The 26160-nt window shown below is 36.6% G+C and overlaps 1 protein-coding gene across 6 annotated transcripts in view; it reads left to right on the top strand.

The window, feature by feature from the left end:
- VTI1A (vesicle transport through interaction with t-SNAREs 1A) overlaps nucleotides 1-26160 on the top strand; it is a 447185-nt gene that overhangs the window by 385520 nt on the left and 35505 nt on the right. For 2 of the 6 annotated variants that reach the window (XM_007479002.3, XM_016432618.2), the window contains one exon: nucleotides 15914-25658. The exons of the other annotated variants lie outside the window; for them this stretch is intronic. In XM_007479002.3, the coding sequence (XP_007479064.2) occupies nucleotides 15914-16055 (142 nt within the window). In that variant the 3' untranslated portion in view covers nucleotides 16056-25658. Of the gene's footprint in view, nucleotides 1-15913; nucleotides 25659-26160 lie in introns of those variants that run through there. 6 annotated transcript variants of the gene reach the window in all.

The raw sequence follows: 26160 nt of genomic DNA, 5'->3' as shown, positions 1-26160 counted from the left end.
GGAGCCAAGGGAATGACTTTGGCTGGAAAGATATGTCTGAAAGGTGTTCTTGTAGAAATTACTGTTGAATTAATGAATGCTAATGAGATTATCAAGAAGAAACGGTGAGAGGGCCCAGGACAGAGCATAGGAGTACACAGATGAAAGAATATGGATGAGGGAACACTAAACCAAACTTTAGAATCTTTTGAAGGCATTGGAGTTATGTAAGCTAGAGACAAGAAGACATGATAGTTATTATCAAATATTTGAAGGACTGCCTATCATGTACAAGATTCTACCTGTTTTTCTTGGCTGTATAACTAAGACCAGTTGGTGGAAATTACTGAAAGGAAGACTTTGGCTCAAAATAAGGAAGAAAATTGCTAATAATTTGACTTGGCCAAAAGGTAGAATGGATTATCTTGTTGAAGTTGTTCATTCTGATCACCTAAGGTCTTCTTACAGAAGCTGGATGACTCCTTGTTGGAAGTGTTAGATGGAATTCCTGTTCTGATAGAGATCAAATTAGATCAGAGGTTTTTAATCTCGAATTTATGAAGTCCATTTTTTTAAATCTATTTTTATAATTGCATTTCAAAGTAATTGTTTTCTTTGTAATATTATATATTTTATTTTATCTATTAAAAGCATTATTCTAATAAATGGCTCATAACCTGCACCAGCCTGCTAGAAGGGATCCATGACACACACAAGAAGGTTAAGAGCCCCTGGATTAGATGATTACTGAATTCTCTCTCAGCAGTCTTACTCTAATTCTATCCAACTCTGAGATACCAACATTAATAATAATAACATTATTATTAATATTATTGCTACTGCTGCTATTATCTGCTTTGCAAATGATAAATCTTTTAACAAATACTTGTTGACTTGGATTACAGCAACCCTGAGGATAAGAAATGTTGTTTTTTTTTAAGATTTCAGAAGTATATATTCAGGCTTATATATTTAATGGGTAAAAAAAAGTTGTATCATTCTAGAATACTTTTGAAAGACATAGTAGTTCCAAACGCTGTGGCCAAATCTTGAATATCCTGAGCACAAGAGGTCCAGGATGAAACAAGTCCTAGGAGGTAAGAGACCTACATTATCCTTCTTAAAGCAGGTCCAGCATCTCTTGACAAAAGCAATAAAATATAGCCTCCAGGATATCCATCTTTAGTATTTCATTTGGAACTTAACTGTATATGTGTGCTTGGGAATTGGACAGCTTTACTGCATTCTACTTATACCAAATAGTTGCTCATGATGGACCAAATATCCCTACACAGACTAGCTCAGAGTAAGCGGATTACACGGTACTATCATTTGTTAATAACAATGTAGTTTTCTGTCACATAATTAGAAAATGCATCTTGCTTTGCCTCCAGCACTGTAGTCTTATTGCATTTGTACATATTTCACCATGTTTCAAGGGTACTGACCAGATAACATTAATGAATATATTAGATCGGTAGGCACTTTTAAGGGAAAATAATAAACATACTTGTATATTAAAAAAGTTAATTCAGTCTGGAGCCAAACAGGTAATTTTCCCTTCAGCATTTTTTCACTCAACTAAGACAGGTTGGACTAGGAGTGCAGTCACCCTGTCTGCAGAGTCTGGCTTGACTTGCATACCAGGGCCAAATTTTCTTGCGAGACAGACAGCAAGATGATCTGATTGGCTTTGTTCCAGAGCATGCTCACAAAGGCTTCTTTGATGAAAGGTTTCTTGGTAAGCACTGTACCAAAAGCAGCCTGCCACCCTGCTCTCAAAGACACCCATTTACAGTAATTCCCAGAAAGGGAGGAGGGAAAAATAGAGAAGGAGAGAGAACTGAAACAGAGATTTACCACAAGAATAATTATGCTGCCTGGTTTGGAGGAAGGGGGAAAAGTTATTACAAATAAACTGCTGGAACCTGAAGTAGCTGGTTGGCAACTATGCAAGAACATAAGGAATGTGCAATTAAGCTCATTAAAACATCATCATTATGCTTATCAATCTTTTTGGAAAAGGGTGGGGTGTGGCTATATGTTAAGGCATGACCGCTGGTGCAGATAAAGAGCTGGGAGTACATCCCTGCCTTTATTAGCAAACAAAAAAAAAAATCTGTTCAGCTACGTATGGTATTTGCAATTAGTCAATTTGGCTCTGCCCAACACATTAATCAGTGACTGATTGGTAGCTGCCATGCTGCTCTTATAGAGGGGCATCCAAAGGGCAGTCTGTCATCCAGCTTGGCATCTGTCCTTTTGATTTGACTGTATATCACATGACTGTGCTTGTTTTATTTACTGAGCACCTACTATGGACTTCTTCCTGTGCCAGGTGCCAAAAGGTCTTCTAGAAGAAATATGTTCCTACAGCATCCTTGTCCTAAAGGAGCTTATTACCTAGTTGGAGAGACAAGACTGACAGATAGTACTACGTCCTTCCCTCCCTGAATGTGTTCCACTCCCTCAATCTTAATGAATCTACTCTTTTGCTTTACCAAATTGTAAACTCTTGGAGAACCGGGATTATACCTTACTCTTCTTTGTATCATCCACAGTGCTTTGCATATAGCAGGTGCCTAGAAAATGTGTGACTCTATGAACAAGTGCATGAATAATGTTTGACATAAGGTAAATATGTGTGTGTTAAATCACAGGGCAGAGATTGTAAAAGTCATAGAAATTTGGAGGAAACAGGGAAAATCAGTGAAGGCAGAAATACAGATAGCTTCATGGAAATGGAATTTGAATCCCAGGGCATCTGCCATGTTGTTAGCTTCTGGGTAATGTTTCTTATTGTTTGTATGAGGTCCTTGTTTGGGAAGAAGGAAATCCTAATATGACAGAATTGTCCTTTCAAGAAACCACAGATGGGTAATTAGAATCTATTTTTCCATTGATTCAGCATAGGAAATCCATGTCTATCCTAAATACCTAAAAGTTCAAATTTCAGTCCCACAGAAATGATTAAGTGTAACTCCTACATCACAACCATTTGTCTTTAGCTTTTTACTGGCCAGTTCTTGGTTTGTAACAGATGCTTTATAGGTACTTCACCCTGAGAATTTCCTACCCATGCCATTTACTTGCCTTTTGTGAACCTTCTTTTGTTTCTAATGTTCTGTTGACAAAACAAGGTGGATATGGCATTTGACTGGTAGAAATGCATCTTTGGTTGGAAGCCAAGTTAAGCTAAGGTGGGAGGGAAAGATAAGCTGAAGAAAATCCTGACATGAAGAGGTGTGATTAAAGAAATAGCAGTTATATTCTGGGACTGTGGTAGAAGCCAACTTGAACTTTAATTCCTGGTTTTATCAAGATGGTGTAAAAATGGACCCCAAAGGTCTCCAAATGGAAAACTTGGTTTTTGGTTTCATATATGAGCTGTAGTTAAAGCCAAATGTTCATTCCACTCAAATTGTGTGGGTGGATAACTTTCTTCCCAGCGTTCAAGTATTGCGTTTTTAGCTGCTAATAAACTTAATAAAATCCATTTCTTATTTCCCCTGGTGTATTAAACTCGTTTGCAAGTACCACAGCCAACTTTTAGTGACAGTGCTCTGGAAAGTATTTTTGTTAGAAACAGACACTGGTCTCAAACAGCTAAACTGCAAAATGTTATTTGGAGTAGCTTCTTTTTCCTCTCAGTTTTGATTTTTTTTCTCAAGCTTAAGGAGGTCCAGCCAGCCTAGTTGCAAGAAAGCCCTCCAGGCAGCCACAATTTTGCCTAAAGTGTGAGGAAACAGAGTTGAATTGGTTCCAAAAGTAAATTCAAAAGAATTGAATGATCCTCGTCTATGCCCAAGAAAGTTTCCTCCCTTCCTGTGGGAGTCTCCTCTGGCTTCCTTAACTGACCTATCAACTAATCATTCTTAGGCAGCTTGATAGTGCCTGCTAGACAAGTGGATGGCTTCACTACTCCCATCCTCCAAAGCTGCCCAGTTCAGAAGACTTCCTGAACCATATCTGGTCTCTAACCTCAAGGAAGAACACTTTAGAGCTCAAAAGTTTGACTAAAGGATCTGGACAGGACAAAAACCCCATCTTCAGAAATGCCTAGAAGTCTGGGAGACTGACTGTTAGGCAAAGAGAAAGACACCTGTAGCTTAGATCCACCTCAAAAACATTAGCCAAGAATAAGAAATAAAAGAGAAACCAATAACAACTTAAGCAAAATCAAGCATAGACAAACGGGAATGTAAAATATACATTTTTTGGCCATTTTCATGTTATTCCATGGTGTTCAATTGTATTTCAAATTCACTATTGAGACCATTATGTCTGACACAAAATATTCTTAATATCTTTTTGGTTGGAAAAGTAGTGATTTTGGTTCAAGCATATCAGAAAATTTGAAAATGACTTGGGCATTTATTCACCCATTACACTGATTCATTTTGGATTGGGTTTGGAAATGCAGCTTTCCATCTCATTTCAACACAAATTGAACTCATCTAATCCCCAGCCCCCATCCCATATGTGTGCATTGATGTTAAATAAAACCCTCCAAAAAGCTAATGGAACCTAGTCTTTTAAATTGTCTTATGTGCACAAGTTTTCTTCCTGTCTTAAGGAATCTGCTACCCAAAGTTATGTGTCACTTGTTAATTAAGCAATGACAAGATCTTACACATCCTGCAAAGTGAAAAGATTCCTATACTGCAAAGTAAGCCAGTGTTTGCCAAAGTGATCCAACTTAGATTGTGTGGGAAGCTTATCTGGGGTCTAATCAGCATGGCCTCTTAAAATAAAGCTGTCTTAAAAATACAAATCTGCTTGTGAGATTTGTTTTAATTTAGACCTTATTCACAGCTATAGGATTACCCCTCATGACTCTATCTTCAGGCTTTTGTACAAACAAGCAGCTTACACAAAACTTCCATTATAATGGTGACTTGAGGGGGAAAATGGTCTTGTTTGGTTGATTGAGTTATGATTGCATAGGGAACAAGTAAAGGCTTTCTTTCCTTAAACATGGCAGTTTTGTCTTATTCCAGTTAATAATACCATATTTTCTTTAAAAAGAAATATTTACATAGACTTACATTATTCCTAATGTCAATTCAGTGTGTTACCTCTAGGTTGAAATCCAGTTTTAATCCTGCAGGCTTGAAAAATAAATGTTGTCTCTTGCAATTGAGTTGCAAGATGGTTGATCTCTTTGCTGCATTTATTATGGTTGCTGGTAGATATAATCAATTTTCTTTATGCTATAAGAATTGACCTTATGCTTCCTTTTCTTCATCATCACTCAGTGGTCTCATTAAACTTTTTTCAGTATACTGATTTATTGCAGCCCTGGATAGTGCTGCCTGGATTAACACAGACAATAAAAGCTGCATTTTGATATTTGTTTTACTAGGAACATCAAGTTTTATTTACTATTTTGAAGTTTCTTGTAAATAAAATCGGTTTGAAAGTTGGAGGGCTCAATAGGTCCTATAAATTCAAATGAGGGATGGTCAATCACTTGTGTTATAGATGTCCTGAGCCTTATTTCATATGGCTTCAAGGACTTCAGGCACATTCTGGTGAGTTGTACTCACAAGGGATACTCCAGCCAATCGCCCAGCAGTCAGCATTCCAGATACAGCTATGCAGCTGCAAGGTATAAATGGTCATGGGGCCACTGAAAAGTGAAAGCAGAGGTGAAGTTGGACAAAACTAGCCTGAGAACATTTTTTTTTTTGTTGTTCTGAAACGGAAAGCAGATAGTAAACCAGAAACAGGAAAAGACAAAGGGAATATCTCTCTCAAATGGAACTGGAGCCATAAAGTTAAGCTTTTTCTTAAATTGAATTCAAAGTCACTCTGGCCTTATACAAGAGCTTGGACACTTAGGAACTGATTGCTTTTGAATTTTCCAAATCATCTTCAGTTAGATCCTGGAAGTACATTTGGACCAGGGATTTCAATTAACAATATTCTAACTTCAATAGAACTCCTCTTAATCAGCTCATTTGGTGTTTAAAGAGAAGCACTGGTTAGTGCAGTTGTTCAAGGGGTTTGGGTGTAACTCATTAGTTCAGTCAAACTTAGTTTACCATTAATATCCAACTTGAACTTGATCATTGAATGTTAGTTTACTACTAGTGCACTTGCCATAAGACCTTACTATTAGAGGTAGTTATATGGAATAGAGACAGTATTGACATTGGAGTCAACAGATTTTTGTGTCTGAGTCATGTCTAACTCTTTATGATTCTCTGGGGTTTTCTTGGCAGAGATATTGGAATGGCTTGCCATTTCTTTCTCCAACTCATATTATAGATGAACTGAGGCAAACAAGGTTAAGTGATTTGTCCAGGGTCATATAGCTAGTGTCTGAGGCTAAAATTGAACTCTAGTCTTCCTGACTCCAGTTCCTGTATTCTACCCACTGTATCACCTAGCTAGTCAACAAATTCCTTGTTCAAATCCACATTGTAACACTTATAGGCTTTGTGACCCAAGGCAAGTGACTACTGTGACTCAGTTTCCTTAATGGTAAAATATAAATATATGGTAAAATATAAATAATACCTACTTTTGTGAAGAAAACTAAATAGTAAAATTTTATAAATCATATATTATTCTCATCATTTCTTATTTCTATTGAAAATAATTGCTTTTTTGAGAAGTGTCTTAGATGGCATTCTTGGTCAATATCCATTCTTTGGCTTCATGTCTTGCTTTAAAGGCATGGTATTAAAGGGATTTTCAGAGATCCAGAGAGGCTCAGGGCACTGTTAGCATTTGAGGCCCTTAGTAATAATTTTTTTTTAAATTACAATACATCGAAAACAAAATAGCCAGCCCCCAGGAAACACCATATGAATTTCTTGTATTTTACAAATGTCTTTCAAACTTTTTTATCTGTGCTAATTATTGAGGCAAATGCTAGCCCTTTGCAGCATCATATTATTTTATTAAAAAGTGAGACCATTCAAATACATTGGTACTCTAGTGAAAAAGTGATAGTTCTTTGCCCCCTAAATTTGAAACCCTTTGAGCTTGAATCCCAGCTCAACTGACTCTGTTGGTCCCTTCTGGGAGTAGCTTACTATGTGATGGATCAATGCATTGATGATGAACTGCTCAGTCTGTCATCCATGCCTAAGACATTTTGGGACAATGCAAATAAAGAACCAAAAAAAGAGAGAGCAGAGAAAAGTTAGGTAGAGAGAGCAAGAAAAAAGGAACCCAAAGTTAGAGGTAGAAGGAAACTTTGCACATCCTTACACTCTTTTTGCAGACTCTGCTAAATCTGTACCCAAGGAGCCATTGAAGTAGCCACTGTAACTTTAGACCCATCACAAAAGCCCATTGGCTCTGCCATTATGGTTAGTCAAGAATAAATGATTAAGAATGGGGCCTCTTGTTAGACTAAAAATATACCACCTTTGTTATGGGCTCATTTACAAGCATAAGTTTATATGTAACACCTGCACTAACAGGATGAGGTCCAATGAGGCTCCAGCTTGGTTTTCTGCCTGTTCACACAGGGATCAAGCTGTCCCCACTCATGGCTCTGAGAGGTGAATTTTATGATTAAGTAGCAGTTAATACATATTTTAAAGTGATGAACAGGCTTTTAGATTTATATACACTTTGAGTGTAGAAGTCTTCTATTATGTTTAAATGGGGTCATTTTTTTATGAAGTCAAACTCAAATTTCATATTTTTGTGATATCAATTTTTATAATAACAGCTAGCATTTATATAGCATCTACTATGTGTCAAAGCACTGTGCTGAGCACCCTACAAACATCTCTTTTGATGCTCATGACAACCCTGTGAGGTAGGTGCTTTTCATGTGTTGTTTTATAAATATACGTCAAAACTGGATTATCTGTGTTATGTTGGACAAGTCATATCTCTGGGAATTTATTTTCTTCATTTGTATAATAAAAGGGTCAGTCTAGACAGTCTCTTAGGCTCCTTTCAGGTTGAAATCCTTTGATCACGAAATATTCCTTCTCCATCTTACATTGTTCTTCCCTAGGATTGCATAAATTTAAAAGATATGCAAATAAATGACTCTTGGGTCCATGTGGACCCCTTAATAGAAATTACAGGAAGGCAGACTATGTCTTACTTTAAAGAACTTTATAACAATTTTGGGGTGATTTTATTGGTATTATTTTTAATTAATTAATTTTTTACATTAACATACCCAACTAAGTCCTTCCCTCCTCCCTATTAGAAAAGGCATTTTATTAATATATACATATACATATATAACTATATCATACTTATTTCTATTTATCAGGTTTTCCTCTGGAGGTAGACATACACAAGACATTCATCAAACAATATTTCTGTTGATGTATATAATGTTTACTTGGGACTCCTCATTTCACTCTTCAAAATTTCATGTAGATCTTTCCTTGCTTTTCCAAAATTGGCCTGTTTGTTACTGCTTATGGTATAGTAATACCATACACTATAACTTGTTTAGCCATGCACCAATTGATGGACATCCCTTCTATTTTCAGTTCTTTGTCACCACAAAAAGAACTGCTAAAAGTTCATTTCCTTTTCCCCTGATTACCTTAGGAAACAAACATAATAATGGTATTGCTGGGTCAAAAAGTATACATAGTTTTAGAACTCTTTGAGCAAAATTTCAGATAGTTCTCCAAAATGGTTGAATCGGTTTACAATTCTACCAGGATTGTATTTGTTTCCTCCATTTCATACATCTCCAATATTTGTCATTTTGCCTGTTTATCATTTAAGCCAATCTGATTGGTAAGAAATTGTATCAGTTATTTTAATTTGCATTTCTCCAATTAGTAATAATTAAGAGCATTTTTCTAATAGTTACATATCATGTTGATTTTTCATCCCAAAACTGTTCCTATCTTTTGACTAAGGGAATGGCTCATATTCTTATAAATTTGACAAAATTTTTCATATATTTTAGATATGGGACCTCTATCCAAGAAACTATAAAATTTTTCCCAGCTTAATTGCTTTCCTTCCAATCCTAGCTACATTAGTTTTAGTTGTACAAAAACTTTTCAATTTAATGTTTTCAAATTTATCCATTTTACATTTTGTGATGTTTTCTTTCTTGTGTTTACTTATAAATTTTGTGTTTATTCATAAATTATTCATAAATAAATCTGATAAGTAATATTTTCCCTTTTCTTCTAATTTGCTTATGATATCTCCCTTTATGCCTAGGTCATATATCCATCTTGATCTTAGCTTGATAAATGGTATAAGATTGTCCTTTGTCTAGTTTATGCCAGATTGTTTTTCAGTTTTCCCAACATTTTTTACAAAATAGTGAAAACTTGGATCTTTACTTTTGTCTAAACAAGTTTACTATAATCTTGGTTACATATTAATACTATTTTGTATTTTAATATGTTAGCATGGGGTTAGTTCATCCGAGGTTTCATGATCTTTTAAAAAAATCTTGACTACTGTTTTGATACAGTTGATTTTTTTTGTAATCCTTTTTTATGCATTTAAAAACATTATTCTGATAAAGGGTCCATAGTTTTCAGCTGACTGTCAAAGGAGTCCATGACACAAAATTGGTTAATAAGATCCTTTTCTTGAGTTACCTGAGGCACCAAGTAGCCCAAAGTCACTTATTTAGTATGTTGAACCTAGATCTTCTTGACACTGAAGTTAGCTCTCTAACCAACATACCACTCTTCCTCTCTTCTAATAATTAGATCTCTGAAGGAGGAAAAAAGATACTTTGTTGAGGCAGTGATATTACTGTGACTCAGAAGGTAGGATTTTTGCACATTTGAGAGGAAAGGATCCTTAGAGATTGGCTGTGCTTTGCCCTAAGGCTGAAGGACTTTTATAGTATCCATCATAGTGCTTTATGCATAGAATCACAGAATTTTAGTTTTTCTACTAAAAAAAAAATCTCTTCTATAACACACCTGATGAGTGGTATCATCTACCCTTTGCATGAAAAACTCCAGTGAGAAGAGATCTAGACAACCAAGTACTCTTTGGGATAATGCTAATTAAAATGAAGTTTGGGGGATGAGGTTTCCTTTCTTCTATCAAGTTCATATTTGCAACTTAGAACTTCCACCCCCTATTCATAGTTCTGCCTTATAGGGCCAAAGGGAATATAAGTCTAATATCCAATTTGTTTGATAGCCTGGTTCTGCCATGTATTATTAGTATGGCCTTGACTAATCCTCTTTAGGATTGTTCTGAGGAAAATATATAGCAGAAATTTAAAAAGAAACTCATTTATCCACTTTGCAAATTGAGTTCAGATCTATTTCATAGATAATTGAGAGTCAATCCCTAGTTCAGTGAATTAAAGAGAAAATTCTTAGCAGCAAACACCATTGTCATGAAACTGCTTTTTAAAGCAGTTTTTTGATGTGTGTGTATGTTTTCAACGTTTATCTTAAAAGTTATTTTACAAACTTGTTCCCTAGTATAACTTTTGGTTAGATATGTTGTCTAACTCACTAAGAAGCTTGTACCCTCATGTTTGTGGTTACATATTTGCACATACATTGATTGTCATGAACTTCACCTGAAGGAGGATTACCAATATAATTAAATTAACAATCAGAAAGATGATGGTTAGATCCTTGTTAGAAGAAGAAATATTCCTTTTTCCATCAAATTCAATAAATACTTATCTTATGTAAGTATTCAATCTATAAAAATTAAATCAGACATAATTACTGCTTTCAAGGAGTTGTATAACTTGCAACCAGATCTCTATTGTCGTTTGTCAGCCACCATATTACCTGTTCTTGGGCCACAACCCTTATCTCCACACCTACCAGAACCATGGTACTATAAGATGAAACCACCTTGACCTCTGATAAAGCTTTCACTTTATCATGCTCAGAACAAGACCTCCATATTTCTTCTTAGCCTCCATTTGCAAATCATGCTTCCATGTACCCTACTATCATCGCCTTTTTCTAATTGCCATTTATGTGTTAATAGAATGTAAGCTCCATAAGGGCTAGGAACTTCCTGTTTCCTTGTAATTGTACCCCTAACATTTATCACAGAACCTGGCTAGAAACAAGTACTTAGATGCTTTACCTATCCAGTTGGTGGGGGGACAGCTAAGGGAAAGGGGACTGACAAAAACAAATGGATAGATTGCAGGGCCACTCATTCACCTTTGGTGTCCACCTAGTTTTCAACTCTCACCTGTGGCTCCAAGAAGCTGTGGCATCTGTAGCAGCTACACCCTGGTTAACCATCTCAGCAGATGGGCTAAATCAGGTTGAGGATATCCAATGGACCACAGTCCTCTAGGTGAGTTAGGGGAGTTATTTACTCCAAACATGTGAAGACTTCCCTTGGCAGAATGTATGGATGAGAACAGTTTGTTCCAACAGCTATGTAGGTAGCTGATACAGGACACTGTGGAGTGCTTAGAACTTGGTCAGATATAAGAGATGCAAAAGTTACCCAGTATATTTTGGGCCATTGCCAGTCATCCTGACTTTTATTTTGCCACTGGACTTTGATGACTTTGGAAGAGAGAATGAGGTTAACTACTTTGTGTTATTCAGTTTCTACTCTATGTACTCTGCTTCACTGAAATCCAGTTCATGCACAAGTCAGAATATCATCCTGTAATATTAATGGTTCTATTAAAAAACAAAAGAACAGACATCAACAGCAATGTATATATGTGTACATATGTGTATATCTAATAAATAGAGATATATCTAAGATTATATGACTAAGTTTCTGTCTTTTGACTTCTGCTAAATAGAGGAGCAGTACACAGAAAGGGATGCTAGATATGAGATCTTGTTATTCTTTTTCATCATCCTAGAAGTTCTTCCTCAGGTAGCTAAGTGAGGGGAAAACTAAAGTAGAAAAATTAGCCCACAGCTGTGAAGGAAACTATGAGGACTTAGGGAAAGAACTCAGAACTTCATAAGCTTATAGATTTCAGCATCAAATCAAGTAAGGAGGAGAAAAAGATCCAAAATACCTGTCTTTAATATTGTGAAGAACTAAGAATCATGATAGTTAGGGACAATTTGGTATTTTTCTATATGCACGAATGAGTTATTACTTTAAACTGTTTCACATGCATATCCTCCTATGCTAAATACCTACTATAATTTTTTCAGTAGCATTGAGATAGTTCCAAATCCCTGTTGGCAAACCTATTGCATGAATGTTGGAAGGGGCTACTCCTCTTTTCCTCTCTATCCTTTCCTGAGCACATGACTCTCTTCACACCACCTCTCTGCCCAGCATCCCACTGGGAGCGTTTCTTCCCTCACCATCTGGGATAAGGGGGTTGGCTCATGTGCAATGTGAGGGTTGCAGTTTGGGCATTCAGTCCCTAAAAGGTTCACTATCACTGTTCTAGATTCGCAGAAGCACCTTTCATATGAAAAATAACCTAACTAAATTCAAAAGGGCTAATTATTACCAGAAGATCGACAATCAATTGATGACTTTTTTATCTTATTCTTTTGCCCATAGCAACTTATGAAGAACATTTACTAGAGAAGGGAAAGGAGGAATTCAGTTTGCATCCAACCATACTGGAATTTATGCATGTGAAATCACTGTCTTTTGAAAAATTGTAGAATATAGATCTTATTAAAAAGAATACTTAATACTGCTCAAACATTTTATGTTCATGTGCTTTAAAAATAGAAGTCTGTATAAGTGGAAGAGCATTTTAATCTCTCATATATCAGTAGCCCTTTGTGACAATATGTTCTGATTGTGGACAAAGATCTTTATAGTAAAGAGACTTGTTTTTTTTAATTTGGAAGCTTATAACATGACCACCATAAATACAGGAGTGCCACTATAGACTATAGTACCACAATAGATTGTCATTTCTGAAAATAAAGAAAGTTAAACCAAAGGAAGCTCTGATTTTGCCAAGTCTTGGGTCCATAGGAAATAAAAATCAGAAAACCTTTCTAAGTCTGCTTTGGTGATTTCAGTCCCAACTGGACTTCTAACTTAAAATCACAGACTGTTGCAGCTAGAAGAAACATTAGAGTTCATCTAGTCCAGGAATTGGCAACAAACAGCTCTGGCACCAAATCTGTTTTAGTGGAAGTGAATGAGTAAGTAAGTACTTGTGAGCTGACTCATCTCATTAATGTGTAAATGCCTTGTATACCCAAAGCAATCTGGTACTATCCTTAGAAACCAGTAGAACTTAAACTTAGTGCTTTCATGTCATCCCATCCACATGAACTCCCATGCCCTGGCATCTCTACTTGGATCTTCTTAGTCTCTATCCCAATGAGGGCTCTGTACCCATAGACTTCCCTCCATTGCCATCTCCACTAGCATCTTCTTAGTCTCTGTTCCAGTTTGAACTCTGTACCCTCCTTCCTTCCCCTAAGCGTCTTCTCTTCTCCACTGCAACCTTCTCATGGCCTACTACCCAAAAGGCCAGAACCTCTCTGCTTCCTAGATTACAGTTAGTTCTGCAGATAAATTACTGCACAATAGAAAAAAGCTGTAGTTTCTCAATATCGGCTCTTCCAGTTCTTAAACCATACATGCATTCTAACAAGAATCTTCTAGGAAAATGTGTAATTATTATTTGGTCTGCCATGTGTTGTGGGAGAAGTAACTAGCATGGTAGAAAAGCATTAGACTTCATATCTCAGAAAGACCTAGGCTTGAAATTCTACCTGTTATTTAGTAGCTATAGGTAAGCAATTTAACTTCTTTGAATATCACTTTCATTATTGATGAAAAGTGAATAATATCTATAGTTCTAACTTTACATGGTTGTTGTAAAGCTCAAATTAGATATAAATTTAAAGTAATTTAAAGTATTATTAAAATTGATGTCAGCTATCATAAATTAAGTTACTATAATAATAATATTGTATCAAACTATGGAGATAAACCAATATAAAATATCTCTGAGTCGATGTGTGTATGTGTTTGTAAAACAAAAAGATCATTCAAAAATTGTATTCAAAGAATGTTACTCACAGTTGCTGTTTTCCTTTAAATGGTTGCCAGCCTCTGATGTAGTTCAACAACCTTATTTTATAGATGAACAAACCAAAGCCAGGAAATGGACTGTAACTTGCTCAAATTCACATAGCTGACTTTTAGACAAAGCTAAGGATAGAACCTATGTCTTTTGACTCCTTTTCCAAGGTTCTTTTCACAGTAGCTCTCACTGAGACTCAGTCATTTCCTTTCATATTGTTCTTTTATAATCCTATCAGTGAAACAGTGGAAGTAAAGGAGTTCCTCTTCCTCTCCAACAATCCTGTTGGTAGTATTAGTACCATATTTGTAACTCTCTGATACATTTGTCATGTAATATTGCATTAGTTATTTTGTGGATAAAAGACACTATTATTAAACTAGAACACAGATGTGGGCATGGACCATATAATATCTAAATTTAATTTTACCTCTAGCCTTGAACACAGTACTCTGTATCTAGTTGGCACTTGCTATATTACTTTAAGGCTATCTTTACACTTTATGTTTAAATCATATTTAATACTTTCTTTCCCAGGGATATATTCCTTCACATTATTCTTAGATGAAGAGATGGTTCTTCTTATTAAGGCCAATTACTTTAGTTTCCTCCTGGATCTTATCCCTCCCATTTTCTCCAACATATAGATTTACCATCCTCTCTTTCCTTTCTCCTCTCCTCTCCTTTCCTCACTTTTCTTCTTCTTATCTACTGGCTTCTTCACTGCTACCTACAAACACATCTAAATCTTCCCTAATGAAAAAAACAAAACAAAACACCTCTTACTTATCTGACCACCCCAGGTAACTAGCATCCTCTATTTTTCTTCCCTTTTGCAGCTAAACTTGAGAAAATCTACACTTGGTATCTCTATTTCTTCTCTTCTCATTCTCTCAAACCCTCTACATTATTTCCTTACTCCTTGTCATTTATCAAAACGGCTTTCTCCAAAGTTACCAAATCTAGTTCCAAGTGAAGTTCTTGTCATTTATAATTGTAAAAGCATAATTTTTTCTTTTCTTTTCTTTTTTCTTTTTTTTAAGTCTCCTCTCCAAAGTCCCCAGTCTCTCAATTGCCAAATCTAATGGCTCTTTTTCAATCATTATCTTGAACTCTATAGCATTTGACACTGTTGGTCACCTTTTCTTTTTAAATGCTCATTCCTAACTGGATTTTCATGAACACTTCTGGTTCTCCTTCTGTCTTTCAACTGCTACTATTCGTCTCCTTTGGTTCTTTTTCAAATGTTATGACTATAAATCATGAGTGTCCATAAGGTTCTCTTCTCTTTTTGCTCTATACTTTTTTATGTGATCACATTATCTCCCATGGATTCAGTTATCTATATATAGATGACTACTACATAAAAATATCTATGCCTTTTAGGCATCTTAAACCAGATGTCTTTTAGTCACCTCAAACTCAATATGTCAAAAACAAAATTCATCATCTTCTCCAAAAAAAAAAAAATCATTCCCTTTTTTTTTTCAACTTTCCTGTTACTGTTGAGGATATCATCATCTTCCAAGCCACCCAGTCTAGAAAACCCAATGCTGTCTTCAACTCTTCATTCATTATCATCTTGTCTTTTTTACCTTTACAATATCTCTTGTTTTAAGTCCTGTTCTCTCCCCTCATATAACCACCTCATTGGTACAAATCTAGATCACTAAACACCTGAAATATTGGCATTCTGCCTTTTGGTTGGTCTCCTGGCCACAAGTCCCTTCCTACTCAAATTAGCCTTCCTCTCTACTGCTAACGTGATTTTCCCAGGGTCATTCTGAGCATGTCTTACCTTCCCCAACTCAATGAACTCCAGTTACCCTCATGATGAAATATAAAATGCTCTTTTTGACTTTTAAAACCCTTCACACACTGGTCCCTTCTGATTTCCCCCAGTCTTATGCTTTATTCCCTTCCATTTACACACTATGTCCTCTAACATCTAGTTACACAGTTCTTATTTTTTTCTTCTTCAAACAGGACACTCCATCTCCATCATGACGTTGCACTGATGAATGAAGAGCCTTGGAATTCTCTCCCTCATCATTTTCAACTTAGTTTCCTTGGCTTTCTTCAAAAATCAACTCAGACCTTATCTTCCAGAGGAAACCTTTCCTGTTAGTGCTTTGAGGCAGGAGATTACCTTTCAGATTACTTTTTTTTTTAAACCTTACCTCCCATATTAGAATCACTATTCTAAGGCAGAAGAATTAGGGCCCAACAATGCCCTTCCAGGAGAGATTTACAATATTAGGATCTGATCTGACCAGGACAAGAAAAGTTTGTGAAAGAGGAATCTTAACTTTTAAGAGTTCCTATTTCCAATAGCTGGGTTTATGTGTTTATTGAAGCCACTATCAAGTCTGAGTGTGCATCTACAATTCACTGGCTCATCATTTCAGTATATGGTTATAGCTCGTGGTTATTTGGTTTGTTTTATGAATCCTACCTCTAATTCCATCTGATCTAGTTTCTGACCTTAAGGAAAGTTCTCATGGAGTTTTATTTGAGAATATTTCTGGCACTGTTAGACTGAAGATACTAATTTATTAGAAGAAAACTGAGAGGTTAAAGAGAGAGCAGGAAAATACTTAGGATTAAAATAATTTCTTTTTTGAGGATAGAGTTGAAATCTGCCATTAATTATTTCTCAAATGAGATAAAATGATTAGGAGGTGTGGTGTAGTGGAAATACTGCTAGATTGTCGGTCAGAAGTCTCACTAGGTAGATGGTCTTGGAAAGTCACTTAATAGTTATAATAATAGCTCATATGTTCATTTGATCCTCACTAGAACCCTTGAGATAGGTACTATTATGATCATTATTTTCACATGAAGAAACAGGAGGTTGCCAATTTAAGTGTTATATGACCTCTAGAATACTTCTGAGTTCTAAATCTGGGATGCTATAATAATCAAGACCTCACTCTAAACCTCTTTACAATAGAACAACATTCTTGAAGATACAGCTTGCATCCCATTCGGACTTCTACTTCTTGCAGCACCAAAAATAAATCTTTATGTTGATCCCAACTGAATTTATCTACCTGGAGCTTATAATAAATATTATTATGTTCTATTTTTAGAAAATTTTACAGTTATAAAGAGCTTTCATGCATTTCATTTGAGTCATGCACATAGAATCCCTATGCATAATTTAGGGCAGGTATTATTATGGTCATTTTTCAGATGAGGAAAACTTCATGGGGCCCTGTCCTGACTAGTGGTTGCCTGTTACCCACTTCATCCAAGATCACCTCTGGAAATGCTATCCTTCTCTCCAGCCATCTCCTTATCAGATGCCTTTCCATGCCTCAGTGTGCATGTGACCCCCCTCTGTACCCCACCCACTTTACCCACCTGCTTCCTCTCTCCTAATCTAGAACTGTAATCTAATCAATCCTTTTATTGCTCCTGGAAAGAGTCTCATTTGTGATCTTGGCCCTAAGGACAGAGAGTAGCATTTTTAAAAGTTTTTCTTGCAACTTGGCTTTTTTTTTTCACCAAAAATATGCTATTCGTTTTATACATTATTTATTCAGGAGGTGATCTTTTAATTCTCTAATGATATTTTGAAAGCATAATCATGGACTTTGAGAGTCTACAAAGACCATAAGTAGAAACCAACTAGTCTAAATCTGAAACTCCCATTTTATAGTTAAAGAGACTGAGACCCATAGATAAATAATTTGCCCAAAGCCACACACAAAATTAGTGTCAAATTTAGGACTACTGGGAAATGTAAACCAATGATATTTGGCTGAAATCACTATACCAAATTATAGAAAACTATACAGTGAATTTTTTAGTTTTAGTTTTAGAATTAGACAAGTGATGTCCTAGTTTCCTCATTTGCTAAGCAACAGGTAGATACAGGGACCTTAAAAAATTAACTAAGTTCCATAATTCAATTCTAGAATGTATTTCCATTTAACCATAAAATAATTTCATAAATGAAGAAGTCTGAAAAGACTAGCAATTCAGCTTCAACTCCTGAAGGGAAAAAGATTCCTCCAAAGCTTTTAAATACCTTGATTCTGAAGTGTGCTGTATCCCAACTACGCCCAGAATTCCAGACACCCTAGAAGGCACAGACTTTTCAAGTTATGAACCATGGAATTTGGAAACCTCAATTCAGTAATTGCCTCCTTTTACTGGGGCTGTGATTATGGGCAAATAACATAAGCAACACTATACAACACTCTCTTGGTTCATTTGTAAAATAGGGATAACACTCCCATCTCAATTTACCTCAAAATATTGCTAGGATAAAAGCATTCTATTATATTTCTATCATACTATGTCATACCGAATCATATCATATTATATATTATTATTATTATATGCTGTATAGTTACAGGGGTGAAGGGAAATGTGTTGATTAGACCTATGATTTCATTCTTGTAGAGAGTTCCCAAGGAATATCTCCCTCAGCACATTATCGGCATCTTATAGTCTCAAAGAATTTCTTGGGGACACTGAAAGCTTAAATGACTTAGATGACTTGATCAAGACCACATAATCAATATATGTCAGATATGCTTTTTGAACCCAAGGTCAAAAGGAACCCACTCTAGCAAATCATGTCTTTGATGTGCTATAATTACACCCCCACACACAAATAGACTTTCATAATTCTTTAGATTTTCCAAGGAAGAAAAGATGTCTGTGTTCTGTGTCCCTCTTTCAATCACTCAAGAAATGAACAGTGAGAACCTGATAGTTGTATAGATAAACATCTGTAGAGATACCCATCAACACTGATATGAATGAAACAGGTTATCAGAAAGTCAGGGGAGGGGAATTTGAAGGTGTCTTTAGTAAGATGGGAAGCTTGTCCTTAGAACTCTAGAGCAACTTGACTTAAGAACAGCAAGTGGTTTTAATGGAAGCAGACATACAGTGGGGTTTGGGATTATCATCCCTCATCCAAACTAAGCAACTTGTTCTTTGAAGTCCATAAGACAAGCAGAGCAAGGGTGACAGCAGTATTTCTTGTGCCAGAGCCCAGTTCCGTTGGAGCAACCTAATGTGTCTGACACCTCTTTTAAAATCTCATCTCATCTGCTAAAGGGAGCAGCTCTGTGGACTGTAAAATATATCCATTGGTTGAAAGTAGTCAATGGGATGTGGTTTAATTATCTTAGTGGTGTTTTACTTGTAAGCTACCCATCACTAAAAATCAGGGAGAGTGGGGGAGGTGATAAAGGTGATAAAAAGAGATTAAAAAGACCTGGGTTTACCACATGAGGCTACATGATAAAGGAAAAGGCTTATAAGATGGACCTTGTGGCAACTGAGAGACCTAGACACTACTGCACCAGAAGCAAGCCTTTGGCATATTGGATCAGAGATTGTTATTGTTGTTTAGTCATTTTTCAGTTGTGTTCATTTTGACCTTCCTTGGCAAAGGTACTAAAGCAGTTTGCTAGCTCCTTCTCCAGCATGATCAGGGATAAGAATTGACTATAAAGTCTGGGTCAGTAACAACAAGACCATGTCAGGAATGGTGTGAATAATTACCACAACTCCTTACCCAATGGAGTTCCACTTCTCTATCCCAGGACTCCCTCCTTCCTTTTCCCCTTCCCCAAGATATGGAGGAAGTTGCCAGAAGCTGTGGGAGAGTAAGATATTGGAGATGGGTTGGGAGGCTGTAGTATAAAGCTTGGGCCATTAGGGACGTCTCTTCTGGATACAAGCCAAGTCCTTTCCATGAATCATCCCCCTTCTAGTGGTCAGAAAATGTGACAAAGGGAATGTTGCCTCACTGTTACTACAATGATTAACAAACTCTCACCTGTCTATTACCCCCCCCCCCCATCCAGATTTCAAACTCTTAACCCTTCAGTTCTCAACATAGGTCATTAACCTTCAGTTCTCTCTATTACAACCCTACATTTGCTACACATTCCTTCTTTCCCCATCTTGACCTCTTATGAACCAGTTCAACTCTACATTGTTCTCTTCTCTCAAATCCTGTGCTTCCTTATCCTTTCACCAGTCTTGCCTTGCCAAGCCTTAGCCTTTGAGTACTCTCATTGTCCACTGCCTTCATTCCTACTTATGAGCCCCCACTCATATCCACCAAAGGTGGATAAAAGCATAAAACTATGTTGACTAGAACCATTACACATGTACCTTAACATAATCTCAAGTGGGTCCTACCACCATTCTCTCACCTAAGAAACTTGCTTCATATTTTACTGAAAAAGACTGAGGCTATTCACCAAGGGTTTCTTCTTCTCCCAAATGACTTCTGCCTCACCTCTGCTTTCAACCCTACCTCTCATAATGAAGACCCTTCTTTTTGCTAAGGCATATACCTTTATATGCACAAGTTATCCTATTCAGTCCTGAAGAATCTCCATCAGATTGCTTCTTCTGTTACCACCACTCTCCCTATTCCCTTTAATCTCTCCTGCTGGTTACTTCCCTACTGCCTACAAACATGCCCATGTTTCCCCACCTCCTCAAAAAATCCAAACTCAAACCATCCATATTGGATAGTTATCATCCTATAGATCTCCTCCTTCTGGAGCTAAAGTCCTTGAGATAATTCTAAGTAATAGGTTCCTCCACTTTCTTTATATTGTCTTCTTATTCGCTATAATCTGATCCAATTTCAGTGTTCAACTGTAACTGCTATCTCCAGTATACTAATTTAATCTTTTAATTGCTAAATCTAATGGCCTTTTCTCAATTCTCAGCTTTCTTGACATTTGTAGCTTTTGACACTGTGAATTACTCTCTTCTCCTTGATACAGTCTTCTCTCTGGGTTTTCATCATACTACTTTTCCTGATTCTCCTCCTACCTATCTGAACATTCTTTCTTGTCTCTTTTATTGAATCTTCTCTAGGTCATGACCACTGATCTTGAGAGTATCACAGAGCTCTGTTCTATTCCTTCTTCTATTTTTTATATTATTTCACTTGGTCATCTCATCATCTCCTACGGACTTAGTTATCATTTCTATGCTGATGATTCTCAAATCTACTTTTCTCACCCTAACCTTTCTTTTGGCCTCTAGTCTCAGATCCCCAACTGTCTCATTAGACAACTTAAACTGGTTATCTTGTAGACATTTTAGCACTTATGATTTTTCCCCCAATCTTCCACTTTTTCTAAATTCCTTATTATTGTTGAGGGTGCCAAGCATTCTCTCAGGTACCCTTCACCCCCAATAGCTAATCAGTTGCCAGTTTTTGTCAATTTTACCTTCATAACATCTCTCATATGTCCCTTTTTCTCTTTTGTCACTGCCACCATTCTAATGCACAGCTCCTCATTACCACATGCCTGAACTATTACAGTTACCTGTTGGTTAGTGTCCCTACCACAAGTCTCTCCCCACTCCAGGGTCTTCTCGACTGCCAACTGCCAAAGTTATCTTTCTTAAGTGCTAATAATCTCACTATGAAGAATGGCTTCCCACTCACTACCTTCCTTGAAAGCTTAACTAAAATCCTACCTTCTCCATAAAGCCCCCTAATGCTAGTGCCTTCCCTCTATTGACTACCTCCAATTTATTCTATCTAAAGTTTGTACATAGTGGTTTGCATATTGTCTCTTCCATTAGACCATAAGCTCTTTGAGAACAAGGTCTATCTTTTATCTTTCTTTGTATCCTCACAACTTAGCACAAAATTTGATGAATAGTAGGCATTTAAATAAATGTTTATTGACTGACAACCACCCAATAACTTCATTCATATACTCTGATATAGTAATATGTACACATATGCATACTCTCTATAATAATAAAGAGCACCTGTGCAAAATACATTTTACACTATTTTAATCCCATAAAATAGACTCATAGAAAAATGATTGAATAAAAAGTAGAAAATAATAAGTATGAATACTCACCATTCCTCTTAGATGCTTCTGCTTATCTACCATTAGGATGCTAGTTACCATTCCTCATAATCTCATCACATAGTCATAGTTATTCATTTTTTTTTGTGAAAGGAAAGAGTTTAATACATGTAAGTTAAATATTCATGTTAGGCCCTCCACTGCAATCTGGTTGTCAGCTCCACCACTTTTACCATCTGTGACTTTGAGCAAGTCACTGAGCCTGTGTGGGCTGAATTTTTTTCATTTGTAAAATGAGGGCTTTGGAGCCAGTGACCTTTAAGACTTTCAGCTCTGTGCCTATGATTCTATGTTCATGTGCAGCTAAGATGACAGCTTAAGCACGGAGATTGTAGAGGTGGAGAAGATAAGAAAAAAGGGTACCTTCTTGACACTCTATCCCCAACTTTGACATTCACTTCTCCTAACTGGTCTTCTATTTCTTCCTTTACTAAATAGGGGCTTTGGATATATAAGATTCCTTCCAGATCAAAATTTCTGTGATTCTTTTCACTCTCTAAGAAGATCACCTGATAGTATGGAAATTAGTAAATTCATCCAAAAGCCACAAAGGGAAACAATATTAAAATAAGCACTTATTTTTCAGTAATGACTTTGTTTCAGTATTTTTATTTGTCAGTGAACTTTGGGGAAAGTTTCCCATTGTCTAGGGCAGACAGATCTTACTGATAGGAGCTCCAGGGGCCTAATGTACAATATTAGGGGATCATTACAATGGATGAAAACCTCGAGTCAATTAGATCTTGTTACCTTGAAGCCATTTTATAAGAGGCAATAAATAATCAGAACAACACAATTAGCAATACCGTAATAAAATATATGTACCTGTGTTCCTGAAGGAATCCCACTGGGAGTGCTGTCAATTTAAACAACTTTAAAGCGAGACAATTTGAAATGACTGTGAATGTGTCCAGGTATATACGAAAACATTCAAAGGAGGTGAGATCTGGAATAGATCTATATAACAAACTAAGCTTTGAATGGTTTGAAGGCAATCTCGAAGACGTCTCACACAGGGATTTGTTCCTCCAGGGCCTTATACTTAGACATTGGGTCACAGGATCATAGTTTTGAACTAGAAGGGACCTTAGAAATCTTCTATTCCTGCCCCCCTCATTTTGCAGAAGAGGAAAATGAATGAATGGATAAATGAATGAAACATTTATTAAATAACAGTACTCACTATGCACCATACACTCTGTGCTTCACTCCGAGTCAAATAGAAAAATAAGAGATATCTCCTTCTAATGAGGGAGACAATGCATATGAAAAGTTTTAGCTACAAGTCAGATGGAAAAGGTCATTTGGTCCTTAGGGTGTAGAGACAAAGCAGATGGCAATGCCTTTCTTTTAATGTCATTTCCATTGATAAAACCACATCAGTTTCAGATGTTGAATCAACCATTTGACAGGGCCAAAGAATTTGGTGGCAAGAACTTTGGTCCAAAGTTCCACAGAAGTAATAAGTAACTGAACAAAGAGTTGAACCCAGGCACTCATATTTCAAATTCATTTTTCTTTCCTCAGTACGTCACTTACTCACAGTTATGGAATCATAGAACTGGTATTGACTTTGTAAAAGTCCAACCAACTTATTTTATTGAGGCAGAAACTGCTTACTAATTATAATGAGTGCAGCTTTCCTGTGTCTGCATAGAGATCATTTCCAGGGCCTTCCCAGGCCTACATTTAAAAGTACAATCACTCAAAGGATGTCCTTTGAGCCACAGGTTGTATGCACTTCTCTAGACAGAATAAGGCTCCAAAGAGTAGGCTTATTAATAAATCAGTTTTTTGTTTTCTGCTTGAAAAGCAGTAACAATTTTAGATGGTCTGAATGATTCTAGAAGATACCACCAGGGTAGTGAAGTTCTGAAAGCATATTGATCCGGTACATTTGTTTTCAACATGTAGAAAAAAATTCTTTTGTTCCTAGGTACCAAGCCCTTGCTATGTGGTCCATTCAGTGTGTCTCAGAGCATCAGGAACCTAGGGCCTCTATCTGCTGAGTCTGCAGAATATTTGCTTATTACATAAGGAACTGGAATAGTCTGGAATTCACTTGCAAAGCTGATGAAATAACCAAGAGGACTTCAATTGTGACTGACCTTTTAGCACTTTTGCCACTGAGGGCCCTCCCCTCCTCCCATACCCCGACAAGGTAACAAGCAGGATTCTAATTCCCACCAGCAGAAAGAAAGAAAAAATTCTGCAGCCCCAAGCTGTTAATGATCAACCTTTTATTTTGATTGTGTTAGGCTGTTCAAGCTACAAGCTTTAGGACTTATCAAGGCAGACTGCATTTGTCCAAATACAGCTGGATAGAATGGACTGACCAACACAGCACTAAGGAAGCAAATTTATACATTGAATAATTGGAAATGTAATCAAGTGGGAAACCACTTGCCATTGAAAGGATGAGGAAAAGTTCTTTATTTGGGGGGCAGCTCTGTAATTTTTTGAGAGTGCCAGATAATTTTTTTATAGTCTCTCTGTGACTTCTTCAGTGGTGACAAATGTGTAGATCTGATCTTTTTAAAAGAATCAGAACATTCCTTGTTAATTAATTTATACAGCTGTCAGTGAAGCTTTCTCTCTCTCTGCACTCTAAGTGTTTGACTGCCATAGATTTTCTTTGCCGGTCCTGGCAAAGATCCAGTGGAAGCCTGGGATTTATTAGGCTGACTTGGTGCAAAGTCTATTGATTGTGGCCTCGAGGGTAATAACTAAATAGAGCTAGAGCAACAAGTCAATAAGACCATTGTTGCTGCAGACTCCATTCACTTGAGGAGTTAGATTGTTTTACAGCAGCAAAGAGTAATCATGAGCAGATCAGTATGTTGAACATGCTCTGTTCCATGTTAGTGCTGTGGACTGTTTTAAAGCTTTCAGCAGGATCACTGGAGAATTGGGGTGGGGTACTGGGATTACGAACCCTGTGAACTCCATCATTACGGCTTCAAGGGTTTCAACTTTAGTTTTTAACATCTAACACAACCTCAGAGAGCTCAGAGTCAGCGTTGACGCCAGCTAGTGCAAGAAATGTTCTCTGGGCCAATCTACAATGGCACAGTAGCATTAAATGGTTCATCCTGGTCTGTGACCTCTAAGCAAGACAGCCCATGTACAGAGAATGTGTCTAATTTCATCTGTGTAAGATTCTAGCAAGAATAGTGAAGCTATTCTCCTTATGCCCATGAGCATGTATTTTGTGAAACCTTTATCTAAGGGCTATTTTACCACTCCACGTGGTAGAGTGGGATATTTTTTTTTCATGTTTATAGATCTTCTTGTGTTGGTTTACTGTTTAAAATTATTTCTTTGGGTTTGATTGGCAAAATATGCAAAAGAAACTAAAAGAACTCTCTTTATATGCCTCTTACCTGGAAGGTAGAAAGTTTCAATGCTTTCCTTCTCACACTAACTAAATTGATTTTTATTATTTTTATTATTAAAAAGGCAAGGAATTTAATATCTGGGTCAACATAAGCATGACTTTGTCTTTTGAGCAATCATGTACAAACTTCTTTGTAGACATTTATTTATGTGCATAGTATAGCTATAAACTTGTGGGCCTGGTTTCCAGGTGCAGCCTTTAGAAGTTGATCTCTTGACTTTATTCCTTGTGCTTGTGACTGACTGCTCCATCACTGAAGAAGGATTGAATTCATTAGGGTAGCCCATTTTGGAAAGGTTACTATACCTGTCTGGTATTTTGCAGCTGATAATTCAGGTAGCCACCATTTAATAGCTATGGTAGGCCCTATTAAACACACTCTATGTGCCAATGCTAAGCTCTGAGAATACCAAATACATACACACACACACACACACACACACACACACACACATATATATAAATATATAAAAGCAAGGAGCTCACACTCTAATGGAAAAAACAACATATAAACAATTATGAACAGACCAGCTATATGTAGGATAAATAGAAAATAACAAAGAGAAGGCCCTATTTTTAAGAGGGATTGGGAAAAGCTTCCTGTTGAAAGTGGGATTTTAGCTGAGACTTGAAGGAAACCAGTAGGCAGAGATGAGGCAAAAAAGTATTCTAAGAATGGTACATAGCCAGTGAAAATACCTGGAGCTGAGACATGAGGTGCCTTATTTGAGGAACATCAAGGAGACAAGTGTTTCTAGACAGAAGATTAGATGGGGAAATTTAAGGGGTAAGAAGAGTGGAAAGGTGGGCAGAAAGGTTAGATTATGAAGGTCAACTTTATGTGAATGATACAGAGATTCAGCACAATTCCAACCTCTTTTTTGGATGGCAGATTTTAAATTTGTGTCTGACATAGAATAGCAAAGGGACAACTTCCTTACTGTTTTGTA

Source organism: Monodelphis domestica, chromosome 1 (genome assembly GCF_027887165.1).
Source record: "Monodelphis domestica isolate mMonDom1 chromosome 1, mMonDom1.pri, whole genome shotgun sequence".
Lineage (NCBI taxonomy): Eukaryota > Metazoa > Chordata > Mammalia > Didelphimorphia > Didelphidae > Monodelphis > Monodelphis domestica.
Note: the sequence above shows the minus strand (reverse complement) of the source record. Positions and strands in the feature narration are given on the sequence as shown.